The sequence below is a fragment of the Hemibagrus wyckioides genome, linkage group LG12, assembly GCF_019097595.1.
Source record: "Hemibagrus wyckioides isolate EC202008001 linkage group LG12, SWU_Hwy_1.0, whole genome shotgun sequence".
NCBI classification, from domain to species: domain Eukaryota; kingdom Metazoa; phylum Chordata; class Actinopteri; order Siluriformes; family Bagridae; genus Hemibagrus; species Hemibagrus wyckioides.
In genome coordinates this window covers 16433272-16452404 of record NC_080721.1, presented here as the reverse complement: position 1 = coordinate 16452404, position 19133 = coordinate 16433272, and the positions used below count along the sequence as shown (strand labels likewise).

The following is a 19133-nucleotide window of genomic DNA, read 5'->3' as shown; positions in this document are numbered from 1 at the left end:
CTGTTAGATGTTGCACCTCCTCTCTGTAAGCTGACTCGTCGTTCTTGCTGATGAGACCCACCACGGTCGTGTCATCAGCGAACTTGATGATATGATTAGAGCTGTGCATTGCTGCACAGTCGTGAGTCAGCAGAGTGAACAGCAATGGACTGAGCACACAGCCCTGAGGAGCTCCAGTGCTCAGTGTGGTGGTGCTGGAGATACTGTTCCCGATCCGGACTGACTGAGGTCTCCCAGTCAGGAAATCCAGGATCCAGTTGCAGAGAGAGGTGTTCAGGCCCAGGAGACTCAGCTTCTTAATCAGCTGCTAAGGGATGATTGTGTTGAATGCTGAACTGAAATCTATGAACAGCATTCGAACGTAGGAGTCTTTGCAGTCCAGGTGTGTGAGGGCCAGATGGAGGGTTGTGGTGATGGCGTCTTCCGTGGAACGGTTAGGACGATACGCAAACTGCAAGGGGTCCAGCGAGGGTGGTAGCTGTGACTTGATGTGCCTCATGACGAGCCTCTCGAAGCATTTCATCACGATTGGTGTGAGTGCAACGGGACGGTAGTCATTGAGGCAGGAAACCGTGGACTTCTTTGGCACAGGGACGATGGTCGTTGTCTTGAGGCACGTTGGGATGATGGAGCTGCTCAGCGAGATGTTGAAGATGTCAGTGAAGACATCTGCTAGCTGCTCCGCACACTCCCTGAGAACTCTGCCAGGAATATTGTCAGGTCCAGCAGACTTCCGTGGGTTAACTCTGTATAGAGTTCTCTTCACGTCAGCCGTGGTGAGACAAAGCACTGGGTCATTAGGAGGAGGGATGGTCTTCCTCGCTGTTGTGTTGTTCTGTGCCTCAAACCGAGCGTAGAAGTCGTTCAGCGCATCTGGAAGGGAGGCGTCACTGTCACAGGCAGGTGAAGTTGTCCTGTAGTTGGTGATCGCCTGAATGCCCTGCCACATGCGCCGGGAGTCTCTGCTGTTCTGGAAGTGGCCATGGATCCTCTGGGCGTGTGCACACTTCGCCTCTCTGATGGCTCGGGACAGTTTGGCCCTTGCTGTTTTTAAGGCCGCCCTGTCCCCCGATCTGAAGGCAGAGTCTCTCGATTTCAGGAGAGCACGCACTTTCGCAGTCATCCACGGCTTCTGGTTGGAGCGTGTTGTGATGGTCTTGGAGACAGTCACGTCATCAATGCATTTCCCGATGTAGCCGGTCACTGATGCCATGTATTCCTCCAAGTCAATAGAGTCGCCGTTGGTTGCAGCCTCCCTACACATATCCCAGTCAGTGCACTCAAAACAGTCCTGAAGAGCAGAGATGGCTCCTGCTGGCCAGGACTTAACCTGTTTCAGAACCGGTTTAGAGCGTCTGACGAGTGGTCTGTATGCTGGAATCAACATAACAGAGATGTGGTCTGAGTAGCCAAGGTGGGGGTGGGGCTCCGCACGATACGCGCCGGGAATGTTTGAATAAACAACATCCAGCGTGTTCGTCCCTCTCGTAGCAAAGTCCACATGCTGATGGAATTTAGGGAGCACTGTTCTGAGATTTGCATGATTGAAATCTCCGGCGATGATAAACAGAAAGAGCAAAAACTTGCGGATTAGAGCTAAGTCTTAGCAGTCCACTACCATTCAAGCGAATTGGCTATAGGTTTCCAAATAGGTTTGAAAGGGAGTTCGCGGAGGCAGCACTAGAGTTGTTGAGGAAGGAAGCAGGGAAACTCCTGGTCAGGGTCAATTTAATGTGGCCTATGACCCCAAGAGGTCCTCAATACACGGAAGTTTGGGTTAGCTTGTGGAAGTTGGGGCAGGATCGTAGGTTGTGGAAGTGTTTCATTGCAGGAAGTTTAACAGTAGATCCTCAGGTGATGATGAAGAATTAAAAAGAACAAGTGTGTGTGTGTGTGTGGAAAAAGATTGAGTGCTTTCTGGAGTGGTGGAGAGGTGTGTGTATGGGGGGGGGGGCATTGTGCCAAGAAAGAGTGAGTAAGAGCGGAGACATCCCCCTAGAAGGAGGAATTTCACACAGAACAAGTGAGGGAAAAGAGTTGTACATATGAACAGGCTGAGGAGTTCAGCGGCTAGAGACACGGTTTGTGGATTTGGGACGAAATCAAAAGTGGCTGAAAGCAGGTTTAGAGAGGGATGGATATTGTGCAATCAGCAGAAGGGAATACTCAGAAAAAATCCACCTAAAACTTGGTTCTGCAGTCTATTGGGCCACTCAGTGAATTGTAAAAAGTGTGACCCAGATAATACAATATTACCCTTATTGAAGTATTGAACTATTATACTGACACCATATACTGCATGCGCACTACTGTTTTCTTCAGCTGTATGGCCTTTCGCCAAAGACTTAGAGATAGAAACAAGGGGAATACGCACACACTTCTGGGAGGAGCGAACATAAAAAGATAGAGAAGGAGTAGAGCACTGGCAGCCAGAGGATTTGATTAGGGATAAATTGTGGGCCCTGACAAAGTTTGACGGGCTGTACACTTTACAAAGAACTTTCCCTGACTTAGACTGGTACGAAGCCTTGAGGAAGATTTGGCGGCCCAAGTTGTTGAGTCCTATATTGAGAGCACTAGTTGACGCTCCTGAGCCCAGCAGTGTAGCCATCCCAATATTTGATTTCATCAGTGACCCATATAAGGAGGACGACGAACCCCTGGCAGAGTTATTCCAGCCCAGACCAAGCCAGTACAACTATTGTTCGGGATTGACAGCAACTGTGACAGTAGAACCGCGACTCGTACATTGGGAAAGAGGTTTTGCAACGTCAGTGCTGATCAACGCACTCGGTGAGAAGATAAGAAAGAAACCAGTAAGGCCGAGCTTGACAGTGAAACGAATCAGCGTCGCACTGACGTGGTCAGAAGGCAACAGGAATCCAGGAGAGAGAAGTAGCGCATACAGGGCACAGCAGGGGTGCATCATGAGTGAAGGGAGGAGACAGCCTACACCAGTTGACATTATAATAGCGCAACACAAACCTGACGAGAAGTATGTCAGGAAATGTATGAGAAAATGGCATGACAGGACTCATGGGACATGGCAGTGGCCGGTGGAAGGAACATGTGATGAAAAGGCCTGCTCAGAAGTGAGAGAAATGCTGAGACACTGGAAGCCAAGCAAAGATGATGAGAAATACAGAGGAAAGAAGTATAGGCGATTAGAGATTCTGGAATGGTTCATGAGAGTAGGAAAGAAGGTCAGGGAAGTGGAAGAAGCGGTGAAACGAGCGATAAAAAAGGAAGAAGAGCGGAGTGGAGAGGAGAAAGAAATAGAAAGACCACCGCCGATCTACTGTCCACCACCTAACTACAACGAGCCAATGGTGGGCAGGGAACAAGTGGGAGTGTATCCAACCTTAACGGACTGCTATGCTGACTGGACAGGATGGGAAGATGTGGAGATATCAGTAGAAAACCCAATTAAAGGAAAAATTAGAAGGAGCAAAGAAACAGGGGGCAATCACAGTGAAAATGAGGAAGAAGGGGAGGCAGAGGAGATACTGCAAAGAGCAAAGAAAGAGAGTGAAGAGTATTTGCGAAAGGGAAAAGAATTCACACACTCAACACCAGTGGGGGACAGTGCTGAGAGATATACCTCAACATGTGCGAGTGGGCCTACAGCACCCCCTACGCTCCTGGGAGAATGGGAAAAAGATGAACCAATGAGTGAGAAACAAGGTGTATATAATCAATCCCGAACAGAAAAGACAACAGGGCCACCGGAAAAACAACCATGTGCTGAATACTGGCAAGAAGATCCAGAGAGACAGGTTAGAGGAGTACTGTACATAGAGCCAAGGGAAGATGCAATAAAGAGACAGAGGGACACCAGAGAGCAGAAGGTGAGGGATAGTGTTCGTAATTTCGCGCAGCAGCTGGAAGACTTAGAAGAGCGCTTACAAAATTCAGTTACAGCGTTGGAGGAGCAGCTGGAACGGGAGCGCACGCGACCAAGAACCTTAAGGGACAAGAAGTCATTAAAAGCACCGCAGAGATATGGGTTTGATGACGAGGAAGAGGTTCAAATGAATCCCCTGGTGACAAAAGGAAGAGATGTGCAATATGTTCCATGGACATTTATGGATATGGTAGGATTAAGCTCACAGCTACCGGAGATGTGTAATGGAGGACAGAGGTGGATTACAAAGTTTGAAGAAAAGACAGCAGGACATACCTTGTCGATAGGAGATGTGAAAGCCATATTAGCCCAAACAATAGGGAAAGCAAAGACAGCTGAAATACTGGATGAAGCTGGACTAAAGGGAGCAATGGATCTACCAGGCTGGGATGCTATAGCACTGGGGACATGGAGAAATAGGTTGTGGAATGAAATAAGGAAAACCTACCCCACGAAAATGGACCCAGGACAACTGGAACACATGATTCTGAAGGAAGAAGAAAATGTAGTAAAATTCATTCATGATTATCAGAATAAATGGAAGGAAGAGACAGGTGGAACATGGGACGAGACGGACGCAAGTAAAGGACTGTTTAAATTAATGCTGAAGAAATGTCTACCAGAACAAGTCCAAACCTTGTTGGATGAGGTGGTCGGTCTAAACTCCATGCCTTGGGATACATACAAAGCACATGTGATACATTATGTGGAACAATACAGAAAGAAACAAAAGGACGAGAAAACAGCCTCAGAGGCCCTACTGACACAGCTATATAAAACATAGCTTGGCGAGTTGACAAGAGCTAGACAGAAAGAAAAGGAGAGAGAAAGAGCAGGAAAAATACAAGTCGCAGTGGTTATCCCAGCAGCCCAAGAACTTGTACAGAATAACCAAATGCTGCTGCAACAAGGACAAACACCACAGCAACCGCAAATGATGCCACAACCGCAGGTGATAGCACCAAACTCACAGCATCCACAAAACAGTCAGGTGTACCCAATGGCCCAACCCATTAATGTCCACATTGGCGGTGCACAAGGAAGATTTAGAGGACGCCCAATGAGAGGTCGGTGGCAAGGGAGAAGGCAGACGTGGGAACGATTTGGATCACCACCGCAAGGATATGCGCCACAGAGCCCTGGAGGGCCCCAAGGACTGAGTTATGCGCAGGCACCCCCCAATCCTCAGTACCAGCAGCCTCAACAACCATTAGAGTGTTGGGGCTGCGGAGGGAGTGGACACATGAGGAGAGACTGCCCACATATGTATCAGCCCCAGATAGGTCCGGGACTGGGGCCCACACCAAATTGGAGTTGAAGCGGCCCTGAGAAGCCAGAGGGGGAGAATATGCAGTATGCCACTACACTGCATCCGCAACAGGAACCAACTGTCATGGTAACACTCAATAATGAGCGTCCTTTTCCATTCATGATCGACACAGGTGCCACATATTCATGCATAGGGCGCGAAGGCTCGAATCTCCCTCTCGCTCGGAAGACCATCAAAACAACAGGCTTCTCAGGGATCTCACAGATCTTACATTTCACAGAGCCTCAGATACTAACATTAGAAAACACCACCATTGTGGCACCGCTTTTGTACTCACCCTCTACACCAGTCAATTTATTGGGGCGAGATCTTTTGTGTAAGTTTAAGGCCAGAATTCAGTGCAGTCCTACAGGCCTCTGGGTAACATTCCCAGACAGAACCACAGCAGAACAATATCTCATGGCTGGGACGCAGGCAGACACAGAGTGTAGCACAGTGTATTGGCTACAGAATGACAATCCCACATTATCAGAGTTGCAGGCCAGCTATTTACAGTGAAAGCCATGGATACAGGCTATGCGGCCGGATTACACCGAACCTAAGAGCCCGTTGCACTGTACTATGTGTTTTGACCCTGACAGTACCAATGAAGAATATGCAACACTATGGTCAGACATGTTGGAAGGAAAGCTGTTTGACGTGGTGACAACAGACATCTTCGTGGGCCCTCAAGGGGTGTTCAGCTACCCAATAACTTAAAGAGCTGGTACCAGATTACAAACTCAATACCACACATCACACTGATGGTAGCAGGAGGATATGAATCGAAAGACCTGGGACCAATGCTCAAAGAAACTAGCCAGGTGCTGGAATGGAAGCCAACCATCAATCAGTACATGCACACCTCACCGGATGGAAAATTTATGCGCATTTCTCAAAAAGGCACAGACACTTTAAGAGCCACACAAACTTTGATAGAAAAGAAAATGTCACCTATCTATCAGTTACCACTTTCAGACGACAAAGACATCGCACCAGATAAACAATCAGATACAGGAACTGAAGAGCTGTTAGCCAGAATCCCAAGTGTGCTCTGGACTCAGCACTCAACAGATGTAGGGCTCATTAAGTCAGCAGGACAGGTTTTGATAAAACTTAAACCTAATGTCAGGTACCCGTATCAGAAACAATATCCACTAACACCACAGGCTCAGACAGGGATAGGACCCACACTCGAAGGGTTATTGGAGGTAGGAGTCCTAATACCAACCCATAGCCGCTGCAATACTCCAATATTCCCAGTTAGAAAACCCAACTCAGATAAGTGGCGACTTGTGCATGATTTACGTGCTATTAACCATATAGTTGAGGCAGAAGCGCCCATAGTCCCAGATCCACATACGTTACTCTCCAACATCCCAGGCAATACTAAGTGGTACACGGTCATTGATTTGTGTTCAGCATTTTTCAGTATTCCACTGCATCCAGATTCACAACATTTGTTTGCGTTCACGTATAACGGCCAACAGTACACATACACGAGATTGCCCCAGGGCTATTGTGAAAGCCCATCAATTTTATAATCAAATTGTGGCTAGGGATCTAGCTTCATTGGATATTGATAATCTTCTCCTGACATATGTTGATGACATCTTGATTTGTAGCCCAACTAAAGAACAGTGCCAGGCAGACTCCCTAAAAGTATTGAGACTCTTAGCAGAAAACGGACACAAGGTGAGCAAGGAAAAGTTACAGTTCTGCAAACAGGAAATAGAGTATCTAGGAAGAGTTTTGCATGGTAGTGCTAGTCGTAAGCTGTCGCCTACGCATCTAGAGGCGGTCCGTAAAGCCCCGAAACCGCAAACGGTTGGACAGATGTTGTCTTTCTTGGGTATGGTTGGTTATAGCAGACAGTGGATAGTAGATTTTGCATTGAAGGTAACTCCACTACGTGCGTTGATAAAAGCAGCTGATCAGAAGAAAGCTGCATTGGTTTGGACGACGGAGGCCGTTGCAGCTTTCGAAATACTGAAGGAGGATCTTTGTACAGCACCAGCGCTAGCGAGTCCTGATTACGGTAAGCCATTCTTCCTGTATGTATCAGAAAAACAAGGCTTCGCTAATGCCGTGTTAACTCAGCAACAGGGGCCAGGCAAGCAGCCTGTTGCTTACTTTAGCTGCAGGCTAGACAACATTGAGAGTGGAATGCTGCCATGTTATCGTGGATTAGCAGCAGCAGCCTTTGCATATCAAAAGGCGTCAACCATTACAATGGGCCATCCTACTATACTGTACACTACACATGCGTTACACGCCCTGCTTACCAGTCCGACATTTGTGATAACTCATGCGCGGAAGACGGGTTACGACGTAATTCAGCAAGTTTCAGCCACATACTCTAAAGCGCGTCAAGATCTTGAAAATCAGCCTTTACCACATTCGGATGTAACCTTTTTTGTTGATGGCTCGTGCTTTAGAGGCCCAGACGGGAACTTGGCGGGTTACGCCATAGTAGCGCCCAGTAATGATTTGACTAGCTTTGTTACCGTTCAGTCTACGGTTGTTTCTCAACCATGTTCCGCACAATTGGCTGAGTTAAAAGCACTCGCCGCAGCTTGTAAGCTAGCTGCAGGGAAATCTTGTACTATTTTCACGGATTCTCAGTATGCTTATGGTGTGTGTCATTACTTCGGCCCTACATGGGCCCAGAGAGGGTTATTGAGAGCAGATGGCTCTCCTGTGACGCATGGAATGGCCATAACTGATTTGTTGCATGCTATTACTCTGCTAGCTAAACTAGCCATCGTCAAATGTTCAGCGCACAAAACAGATGGTTCTTTTGTTACCAGCAGAAACACTGCAGCAGATGAGGCAGCAAAATCAGCAGCTTTAGGACATACCAACCTTATGCTTGTGACCGACTCTGAAGGCGATGACTACCCAGAAACGGACTTAACCTCCTTAGCCGCAGCGCAAAATTCGGCCTCAGTGTATGAGATATCTAAGTGGATAAAAAGGGGGGCGGTTAAGAATGCACGAACAGGCGTATGGCGTGGTCCTCAGGGGCATTTTGTGGCTCCTCTCTCAGTTCTCACATCGTTGATTAATGATGCGCATGGCTTGAGCCATTGCACAAGGGGGGAAGTGATCAAACGGATTCAAAGAGCATGGTGGTCTCTGTATTTAGCTCAGATGGTTGATCACAGGTTAGCACATTGTGAAATATGCGCAGAATACAACAACAGGAAAAGTTTTACTGCCCCAATAGGCCACATACCAGAGCCAGATGGACCATTCAGGCATCTGATCATTGACTTCATGGATATGGCTGAGGTGAAGGAGAAGAAAAGGTATGTTTTGGTGGTGGAGGACAGGTTTAGTAGATGGGTGGAGGCACACCCAACAGCTAAAGCAGATGCAGATTCAGTGGCTAAATTTTTGTGTCACGAGGTGATTCCAAGGTTTGGTATTCCTGATAAGATCAGCTCAGACAGTGGTACTCACTTTGTGAACAATGTGATTCAAAGAGTGTTCCAGTATTTAAGAATACGACACAGATTGGGCTGTGTCTATCACCCACAGTCGCAGGGAATGGTGGAAAGGGCCAATGGAACATTAAAAGCGAAGCTGGCAAAAATTTGTGAAGCTGGAAAAATGAATTGGGTGCAAGCTTTGCCATTAGCACTGATGAGCATGAGAATGCAAACTAACCGAATGACGCATCTAACCCCGCATGAAATGCTTACAGGACGACCTATGCCTGTGCCTTATCTACGAGGGCCCTATAAGGGCCCTTCGCTGGAGCAGCTTGAAAGTGAGCTTGGCAACTATGTGAAGCACTTAACTGAAATACACCAAGCTATATTCCAACAGGTGAAAGGTGCTACGGAGGGAAGGACGAGCGAAATTGACGAGGAGCTGAGGACTGTGAAACCAGGAGACTGGGTGTATGTCAAGGTCTTCAAGAGAAGATGGAATGAGCCCAGACAAGTTGGACCACTAAAAGTTGTCTTAGCTACTCCAACAGCCGTAAAGGTCGAAGGTAAGACTGCTTGGTTTCATCTAAATCACTGTTGCAGAGCACCAGATCCAGGGGCTGGAGCGAGACGTGAAAGAGCGCAGGAGCAGGATCCACTAATAAGGGAATTCGAGACGCGAAGGCGTGATCCAGCTGTTCCCGCCTCACAACCCCCTTCGGTACAAGCGCCCCACCTGCAGAGCCAGGAGTATCAACCGTGGGAGAGTCCAGCAGAACAAGAAGAAGACGACCCAAGGGAAGGGCCTTCACAACAAGATGTGGGAGATACAGGACCTGCCTATAGAACTAGAGCCCGTGCACGGCGAGAACACTGAAAGAGAAGAGAGAGAGGGACGATGAGCAAGAAATAAATGAAGAGGAAGGAAACGGTGATCGAATCAACAGAACGGACTGGGGCTTATTGGTACTTGTAATAATAGCACTGCTGTGTATAGGACTATGGATATACACACTTATACGAGTCTTTGGTGATGATGAACAAATGAATGATGAAACTGGGGGAATACACTATATTGAGCAATCGCCAACAACACTGCCCAGAGTACGCAGAGACACTGCACAGTCAATGAGCCTCATGAGTAGATTAGACCAGGAGTTGTGGACAAACAACTTGTTTTACCAATGGCTAAGTTACACAGCACACGAAGCAGGAAACACCTCATGCATAGTGTGCCATGACAGGACATCGCGAGCTCCCAGAGTTTTTCCGACGAGAGGACCAGAAGGTTGTAACAGCACCAAGCACAACCTACGCCACCTATGCCCATTCGTTTGTCTTATGCATTCTATCTCATGTGCTTACGGCCCAACCAGGTTGAAGATGTTGAATAGCACCTGTGAGTATGCGGAGATCGGGACTGAGGGACATCCGCCCATCAGAGTGAGTGAGCGCCAGGGACAGAGATACCCATTCTGCATATGTTCTAACGGATCACAAGTGTTTGTTGGCAACATTTCTAAAGACTGTGACATGACGGCAGATACAAAAGGATTGAAGATTACCGTGTGGAGAGAGTGGAAGAAAGACTATATTGACCTGAACCAGCCTGACCTATCTAATGGGACTAGGCCGCTGGCTGATGTATTCTGGTATTGTGGATATAATGTTGCTAGGCAGACTCTGCCACCCGGATGGGGAGGATGCTGTGCAACAGTGGTGCTGACAGGAAAACTAACTGTGCTGCAAGAAAAGGAGATTGATGCGTCAGGTCGACGAATTAAGCGCGACTTGGGACGATTTGACAGGAGCAATGGGGTTTATGTGGATTGGAGAGGGGTTCCGGTGGGAGTCCCTGATGAACATGCTGCCATTGGTCGACCAGGAGCAGGAGCACTGACCTTTTTCTTGCCATGGGCACAGATTGCTAAAAACGTGAGATGGATTAACTACATTTGGTACAATCAACAAAGGTTCATGAACTACACAATACAAGCACAGGATTTGATTCAAGAACAACTACATGCAACATCTACCATGGCCTTACAGAACAGGCTTATCCTGGACACCATGAGAGCCCCGGAAGCAGGAGTGTGTACTATGTTTGGAGACCAATGTTGTACTTACATTCCAATGCACACTGGTCTGGAGGGTAACCTGAGTAAAATATTGAGGCAGATAAAAGATCTTAGAGATGAGCACGTAGAAAACACATATAAACCGACAAATGATTGGCTGGCATGGTTGTTCTCCTCAAATTGGAGAGTCGTCATACTTAGGATAGGAACAGTTGTAGGTGTGGTTTTGCTGATACTTGCAGTTCTGTTGTGTTGTGTAGTTCCACTACTGCGTTCCATGATTACACAGATGACGCACACATTGTTTGGCCAATATGTTCAGATGACACATGAGATTGAGTCTCCGTTTAAACCCAGCAATGGCAGTGATGAATTGGACTTAATAAAGATGATTGCATAATGGAGGGGGATTGGAGGCATATATGGAGGTATTTATGGGGTAGGTTGTTGAAAAACGATTTGGGGGAGTGGGAGCCAAATGTAGGATTGCTAGAGTACCCTTTTATAGACAGACGTACATCAGTGAGGGAGATTTATGCAGACAGGATGTATATTACAGAGATACAAACATTTGCATACACTCCGAGGCAGACAGCGCAGTTACCTATTGTGGTAGAACATGTACATTATAGTGTAGAACGGTTACTTAATCTTGCGTACAGGAGGAAGAGAAGGTTCAGAATATGGATAGGTGTACCTCTTAGAAAGAGGGTAGAGGTCATTACAGTCAAGTTAGGAGAAGATGTATTGTGGACCAATGTTCCTAGACGAATGATGGAGCTGCTGAGATCCTTGCCGTTCCAATCATCGGGCGGGGGCTAAGTGATGTGCTAGTAACCTCTCCTTAGCCCCTCAACGGCCCCTTTACGTGGCGCAAAGTCACATGGGCAGAAGAACAACAGGAGACGTCATAAAAAGGATGTGGGTTATGTCATGTCGGCGTGTCGTATTATATTGTGTTTTAAGTCACTAATGTTTATGCATGCAACACTATTATCATTTACGTGTGTTTTAAAATACTACTGATGGAAAAGCGTAATCAGCCTCTTATATGAATCTATCCTTATGCTGAGTGTCAAATGTCAGAGAAGTCTTATAATGACTACTGAATGATTGAATGTTACTCATTTATGCATCTTAATGACAACTGCTGATTTATGGTTAAAGGGAACATAATAATAATGATTCAGGCTTATTGGTCGTGTACATAAGTAGAAGACAGCGGATAAATCAGAAAAGCCGTGAAGTGTAGAGTGTAATAAAAGAAAGGGTGTTGGCCCCTGAAGGACTGAGAACTTACCCATGCTGTCTCCTGAAGAAGAATGAGGTGTTGGCGAGAGTGAGGCCAAAGACAATCCCACTGGTGGGGGCGGAAACGCCCAATTTTTAATATAATGATTTAGGGAAGTTTAATTATAATGGTATTCGAAAAGTTGTAAATTCAAAGATAATGGTGTAAAAAAGAATCTAAAAGGTCTAAAAAAGAAAGATGGGTGGGATTGTCTCGGCAAGAACCAGTGACGTGTTGCATTGGGAAGATAAGGGAAATGTATATAAAGGCTGTAGTTGGAGTTCCCCGGAGAGAGGTTGTTGGGACGTTCATGTGTGAGCATCTCAATTCTTGTGTCAGCGCTGATTACAAAATAAAATCTCTTATCTGCAGCCATCTAGTCTGCTTGATTGGCTTATTTAGTTTTGAGGCCTTACTAACTATGAGTCTCACTTAGACTGAGCTGTCGGGTCGGTGTGGAGCTGGAGTCAGATTTTAGTAGTGAGTACAGTAGAATTTTTATTCCACAATATCTATGTTTGTCTGCGTCTCTGTACTTTCTCTGTATTCTGTGTAGCACCTCTGGTCTAGGAGGAACATTGTTTCACTTCACTGTGTACTGCATCTGATATACTGTATATGGTTGAAGTGACAATAAAGCTTCTTTGACTTTGACTTTGACTTGATGACATGTAGCATGTTTTTTAATAGTAAATAAAAAGAATAAAAAGTAGATAGAATAGAGAGTACTAGTGTTAGTGGGTCAAGGTTTTTATATAATAAATAAAAGATATCAAGTAGATATCATAGAAGTATAATAGAGAGTGTAAGTGTTAGGGGGTCAAGATTTTTTTTAAAATCTATACTTTAGTATAAAATATATAAAATATATAAAATATAAAATATATACTTTAGTTTAGTTTTAAAAGAGTATGTTGAACATCTTGACTGATGTAGAGATGGGGATAGAGTATTTACTAATGCCAAATTTGACCAGAAATTTCTTTTAAGGTAAGGAACGAAGCAGCAGGAACACTACTGCTAAAAGTGCTCCTACTGTTGAACTAGAGGTGGTGGACAGGTCAGCGTTAGGGTCAGAGCAGGAACCTTCAGGTACACTTTAAACTAAACTAAACTAAACATGCAGGTTGTTCTCTCAGAACAATATGTGCTTTATGATTTATGAGATCATCAGTAGGACTGTAATCATGAGGACATACAACTGATAGCTGCACAATTAAGAGAAGGATATATTGCATTGCTTTTGATGGCAACAGAGAAAGAGATTCTTATGGAACTTGATCAAGATAACAACTGACAAGATGGCAGAGAGCAGTGAGCTGATGCGCCACCTACTGGTGTACTAGTGCTAATCATTTACTGTTTACTCTTACTGGTCTGTTCTTATACCACTGAGTGAATATTATTATCTGTTACTTACACTGTGTAGCTGTTGTTAAGTTTGTGTTTCTGATTCTTTTGATATATTGGACTTGATCATTGGAAATACACAATATACAGTATATATATATATATATATATATATATATATATATATATATTTCAACATTTGTATATGTATTTCCTATTATCCCTTTTTTAAAAGTGTAAGCCAGTTTTATTTGTCTGTGGTGTGTTAGTAAAGATGGTGTATTCCTAGTGAGTTTTTGAGGGTTCATTTAGGCCTTTTTATTCATTAATAATTTGTCTGGTAGTCTACCTGTTACATCACCTAATAGGGTTATCCTACAAGACTAGCAGTCTGGTGGAGAACAGGAACAGGGTGGTGACGGCAGCAGCAAAGGTGGACTGGGATGGAGTCAAATTCCCAGCCTGAATTATTGTCCCAGTCCGCCACTGCATACACACACACACACACACACACACACACACACACACACACACACACACACACACACACACACACACACCCTCCTGTACAATGGGCTCAGTGTGAGTGTGTGTGCAGTGACTCTCTCTCTCCACTAGAGGGAGTAAAGACTCGTTTTTGTTGTTTAGTGAGTTTTAGTTGTTTTTATTAAAAGTTACACAATAAATGTTTTTGTAGAAATCATTTCCAGTCCTGATGTTTTATTGATCCTGGTGAAGTCTTCAGTCTGATGTTTGTAATAAAGCTGTAATTTCTTGGAGAAGTGGTGAAGTTAAAGTGGTGTGTGTGGATCTGGGGTTAAATCTGGACTTTAAGCAGAACATCTGAGTGTGAAGATAAAGATCCTGAACATGGAGCTGACTTTTACACACACTTCTCCATCATCTCCATCTTCTTCATGAAACCTTTCCAGCAGCGTGTTGAAGGTGTGCTTTCGTCTCTGCTGCTGTTCCTCAGGACCTGATTGTTGGTCATGTTCTGATGTAAATCTAACTCTAAGCTTTTTACTCTGGTTCAGGTTTAGATCAGATTAATAAAGACCCTGTTCAGACTGTAGACCTGTTTCTTCTGAATCTGGATCAGGTCATGTGAAGTGTGGATGAAGTGGTATGAGATGTGAAGGTGGTCATGAAGAGAATAAAGAGTGCTTCACTTCACATTACTGCTGCACAGTCTCTCTGTAGAAGAGCTGAGTGACCCGAGTCTCCAGCAGTTCTGGAGCGTTATCAGATGGACAGAAAGGAAAGATAATAACTCATGTGATGGCTATCAAAGACAAGTTTAATGTCTGTTCAAAAATGTAGTGTTGTGTTTTTATTGTGTTTCTTTTCACCTTAAGAACCTGAAGTCAGGTTTCAGATCAGAGCAACACAACAGCTTTCTGCTGAACAGATAAAAGCTGTGAACGTCTTCATTCACAAACCATGAACAGGTTTAAATGAAGGAAATGAATCAGTGTGTTGTTTATCAGAGTGACTTCACTATAAATATCTGCTGATGTTCTCCACAGAGCACACGGACATTATATAATCAGTGGGATGAAGATATTAATAAGATTATAAGACAGAACTTTATTAATCCCCAAGGAAATTCTTTTTCCAGAGACTGCTTCAGATAACAAGAGAAATAAATATAAATAAAATATTCTATATATACAAAAAGGTGCTTGGGAATTAAGATGATATTGCACATGGTATTAAGATAGACTGTAGATATAGTAGATTAGGGTAGTGCACATAATAACACAGTGATACAGTCAGTGTTTATTGTGTCAGCTCTGATCCCTACTGAAAGGGGCGGAGTTACTGAGCTACAGGTGGGAATGTTATCTAGTGTCCTCAAAAATCCAGCTGTTACTCTAACAGAATATTATAGAATTATTACACACATCTGTTTAGTGAAATATAGACACCATCACTGTAAAATAAAATACATCACTATGTATGTCAGTCATTTTTACTCATTTTTAAGAAAGGTGATCATTTTGGAGCACAGTTGATGAACACTGTAACTGTAACTGCTTGATAGTTTGATGCTGCTGTTGATGATGATGTGTGATGAAGATCATCCTGCATTATGATGACAGATGAGCTGCATTTGAGACTCTTCCAGTGACACACACTCTCCTGTGGAGCATCTAAAAATAAATAAAACATGATTCAGCATTAGTAATCTAGTAGAGGACATTAACGTTACATTTCATTTATTACAGATTTTTTTTCCAAATGGAGCAAAACGTACCGCCATAATCGACAGATCCATTTCAGTCTCTCAGAATTTTACACCATCATCGACTCAGTGTGTGATTATACATCTCATACCTCTGATACAGCTCCTTATTTACCTGGAAACACACACACACACACACACACACACACACACACGTTGAAGACCTCTTACAAGAAATAATTTTTAAATTAAGGCTGCTGTACGTAAACATGACCCTCTATTAGAAAAAGTACAGAAACACCACACAACCCCTCCATCAGTGATGGACCAGCAGGAGAGATCAGAAGCTCATTCTCACCCTGTTCTCCGTGTGTGTGTGTGTGTGTGTGTGTGTGTGTGTGTGTGAGAGCTGCTCAGGTTTCCAGTCTGCTTCACTCAGGTCCAACAGCCTCATCATTATCGTTAGTCCATCTTCATTAGTATCAGAGCAGTATGGTGTTTCCACCTCCAGCACTGCAGCAGAGACTCTCCTGTGATGATACACTCCTTCCTGTGTTTACACTTAAACACAGAAACCTTCATCCACTGGAATCTCAGACATTTCTACTGTCACATAATTAGACAGGAGTCTGACTGATCTTTTCGCTCTCTCCTTTCTTTCTGTCTTTCCTCTTCCTCTCTCCTCACCCTCTCCATCTGTCTGATTCTTTCCTCTGTCTCTCTCGTTACCTTTTCTATTTCTTTCTGTCTTTCTGCTTCCTCTCTCTGTTTTCTTTCCTCTTCCTCTCTCCTCACCCTCTCCTCCTCCCCCTGTCTAAGTCTGGCTGCTTCCTCAAACATCTCATTGGAGTAACAGGTTCCTCCGTTCTTCTCCACCATTCTGTCTATCTTCTGCAGTAGCTCTCTGACCTGCTCTCTGTTTCTCTGGTCTTCATTATTAAAGACATGATGTCCACCTCCACACTGCTGGACAAGGTCACTTAAAGCCTTGTTCTTTTTAATGAGTTCCTCTACAGTTACTCCCTTTAATAGGTCTCCATGTGTGAAGAGAACCATCACATATTTCCTCACTTCATCTCCAAACAGCATTTCAATCATCTCAATAATTTGCTTTTCCTGATCTGTGAACCTGATATTTACTGGAAGAACAATGAGGAAAGCGTGAGGTCCTGGACTGGACAAACAGATACTCCTCCCTATCTCTTCAGCTGTTTCTACAGGATCAGCAGACGTGTCAAAGAGACCTGGAGTATCGATCACACACACGTTCCTGTCCTCAACACGACCCTGATGAGCTTCAGTCCTACTGGTTACAGAATTCAGACTGAGCTTAGATCTGAATCTCTCCTCTCCCAGGATGCTGTTTCCTGTAGCGCTCTTCCCACATCCAGTTTTCCCCAACAGCACAATCCTCCTGTCAGAATTGCTGATGCTGGCTGGTGGTGTTGTTTTTCTTGTTCTTTGTGTCTTTGTTCCTTGAAGATGTGGTGCTGATTAGGGAAAAATTAAAATGTTTAGAAATCATCATTTAAAATGTCAAAACCATAAAATATTACATACCCAGTAAGACATGAATGACTTGGTGAACTGTTTACCTGAAGTAGATCATTTCAGAAGAATAATAACTCACCAGATTTTAATAATTTCTTGGTAACTATGCCCAGAAGATGTTGAACTTGGTCACTTTTTATCTTGTTGTTGAAGACGTGGCATCTGTAGCTGTATCTCTTCACCAGCTCCTTCAGAGATTCTGTATCACTGATGAACTCTTCTACTGTCTGATCCTCTTCCTCTAGTTCATCTCCTCCAGTGAAGAGGATCCAGGTCTTTTCCAGACGATCTTTCCCTAACAGAAGCTCAGTTTCCTGCACAGCTTTCTGCTCCTCCTGAGTGAACCTCTCTCTCCTGATGACCAGTAGATACATACAGAAGTCTGATTCTGACTCACAGGAGCTGAAGACCTTCTGACATTCCTGTCTGACCTGATCATCCCTCATCTCTGTGTTACAGAACCCTGGAGTGTCGTAAACAGTAACTGGGAGACCAGACACTGAGCTGTGTTCAATCTGAACATGTTTAGTGACAGAGGTGGGACTTCTCTTTGAGAGGAAAGCTCTTCGTCCTAATATGGTGTTTCCTGATGCACTTTTTCCTGAACCTGATTTTCCTAACAAGACAAAATTAAACTGTGGTGCAGATTTCTCATACGTGACCATCTTCATCAGTGTCAAGATAAGCTGTTTACTGAAAAAAAGAGAAAATAAACACACCACAAACAAACACTCTTTGTTACTTTGTGTCCTACTTCATATCTTCAGTGTTTAAATAATAAAAATATAAAATCATTCATTCATTCAATCACTCAAAATCATTCATTTAAAAACATCATTTAGTTATTTAAAGCTGTTGTGTGTGAGATTTGCAGAATTCCACCCAGGGGGATTGATTAAAGCACATTGTACACCCTCACTAGGCTGTGTAACTAGTGTAGACTCCACTGGTGTAGAAGGAGGTTTGGGATGCAACAGAGACTCTTGGTCAATACTAACAGACATGAGCTGTATTTTACTGAAGTGTGTTTTATACACTCATATCACTTATACATGCACTACTGCTAGGGGATGAAGGTGGACCAGCATCATCCTCACACTGATGACCTCAATGAAATAATTAAAGATTTTATGTAATAATAATAATAATAATAATAATAATAATAATAATAATAGCTGTTCTAAATAGCTAAAATAGTTCAAAAAATAAAATGTCCTTGGAGGATTGACATTTTATTACACTATTGATATATAAATTATATATTAATATATAAAGTTTCTGTCTGAATCCTGTAACTGAGTGGTTTTTCCTGATAAACACTGCATGCTCAGTAAAGCTAATAATCAGATTATTGTGATGTATTTGATCAGTTATCAGTTACTGTTCTATAAACATAAAATGTCTTCCGTTTTTTTTGCGCTGCAGCTAATTTCTGTGACGCAGCTGAAATTTGAGGAAAGATATGCGATTTGGTGAAAGTCTTTAATTTATTGTTAATGTACATTAAAGTTATAACTTACCTTCTAAGCAAATATCTTCAGAGAAAGTGTTCTTTTTTGAACGTCGAGTTCTTCAGATGAAAAGAAACTTTCACTTCCGCAGCGCGGTGTGTTTGTGTCGTGTTCACGAACGAATCGATTCATCGAACCGACTCTTTTACAGCGGAGAGTCGACTCTTATTCATGATCCTGGGTTTATTTGTATTTCTTCTCACTTCTTTACTTTTTCTTTGTTCTCTGAAGCCACTAATCCCCACCCTGATGTTAGTTGCTGTGTTGTATTGAATATAATCATACTGACAACAAAATAATGTGCAGTGGTCCTCATTTCTTAACCCTCTGTACACATAACTTTGTGTGTAAACTGTGTGTGTTTGTGTGTGTGTTTCCATGCACTGAACAATACACCGAACAAGCATGACATTATGACCACCTGTCTAATATTGTGTTGGTCTCACGGTTACTGCCAAAACAGCCCTGACCCGTCCTGCACTGTGTATTCTGACCCCTTTCTATCAGAACCAGC

General features: G+C 43.8%; 1 protein-coding gene across 1 annotated transcript; it reads right to left on the bottom strand.

The window, feature by feature from the left end:
- Positions 1 to 14648: 14648 nt before the first annotated feature.
- LOC131362594 (GTPase IMAP family member 7-like) lies at positions 14649 to 18787 on the bottom strand. Its single transcript, XM_058404723.1, has 4 exons — positions 18629 to 18787; positions 17188 to 17801; positions 15630 to 17047; positions 14649 to 15525 (listed from the first exon to the last, which is right to left on the bottom strand). Exons 2-3 carry the CDS (start codon positions 17777 to 17779, stop codon positions 16167 to 16169), a joined length of 1473 nt encoding a protein of 490 aa, XP_058260706.1. The 5' UTR covers positions 17780 to 17801; positions 18629 to 18787; the 3' UTR covers positions 14649 to 15525; positions 15630 to 16166.
- Between the last annotated feature and the right edge of the window lie 346 nt (positions 18788 to 19133).

What these genes read in the sequence shown, in the direction of transcription:
- LOC131362594 (XM_058404723.1), bottom strand. Translation starts at nt 17,779, where the DNA reads ATGAAGATGGTCACGTATGAGAAATCTGCACCACAGTTTAATTTTGTC. An exon ending in CAAGAAATTATTAAAATCTG is followed by an intron (nt 17,048 to 17,187) that starts GTGAGTTATTAT and finishes TTCCCTAATCAG; the next exon opens with CACCACATCTTCAAGGAACA.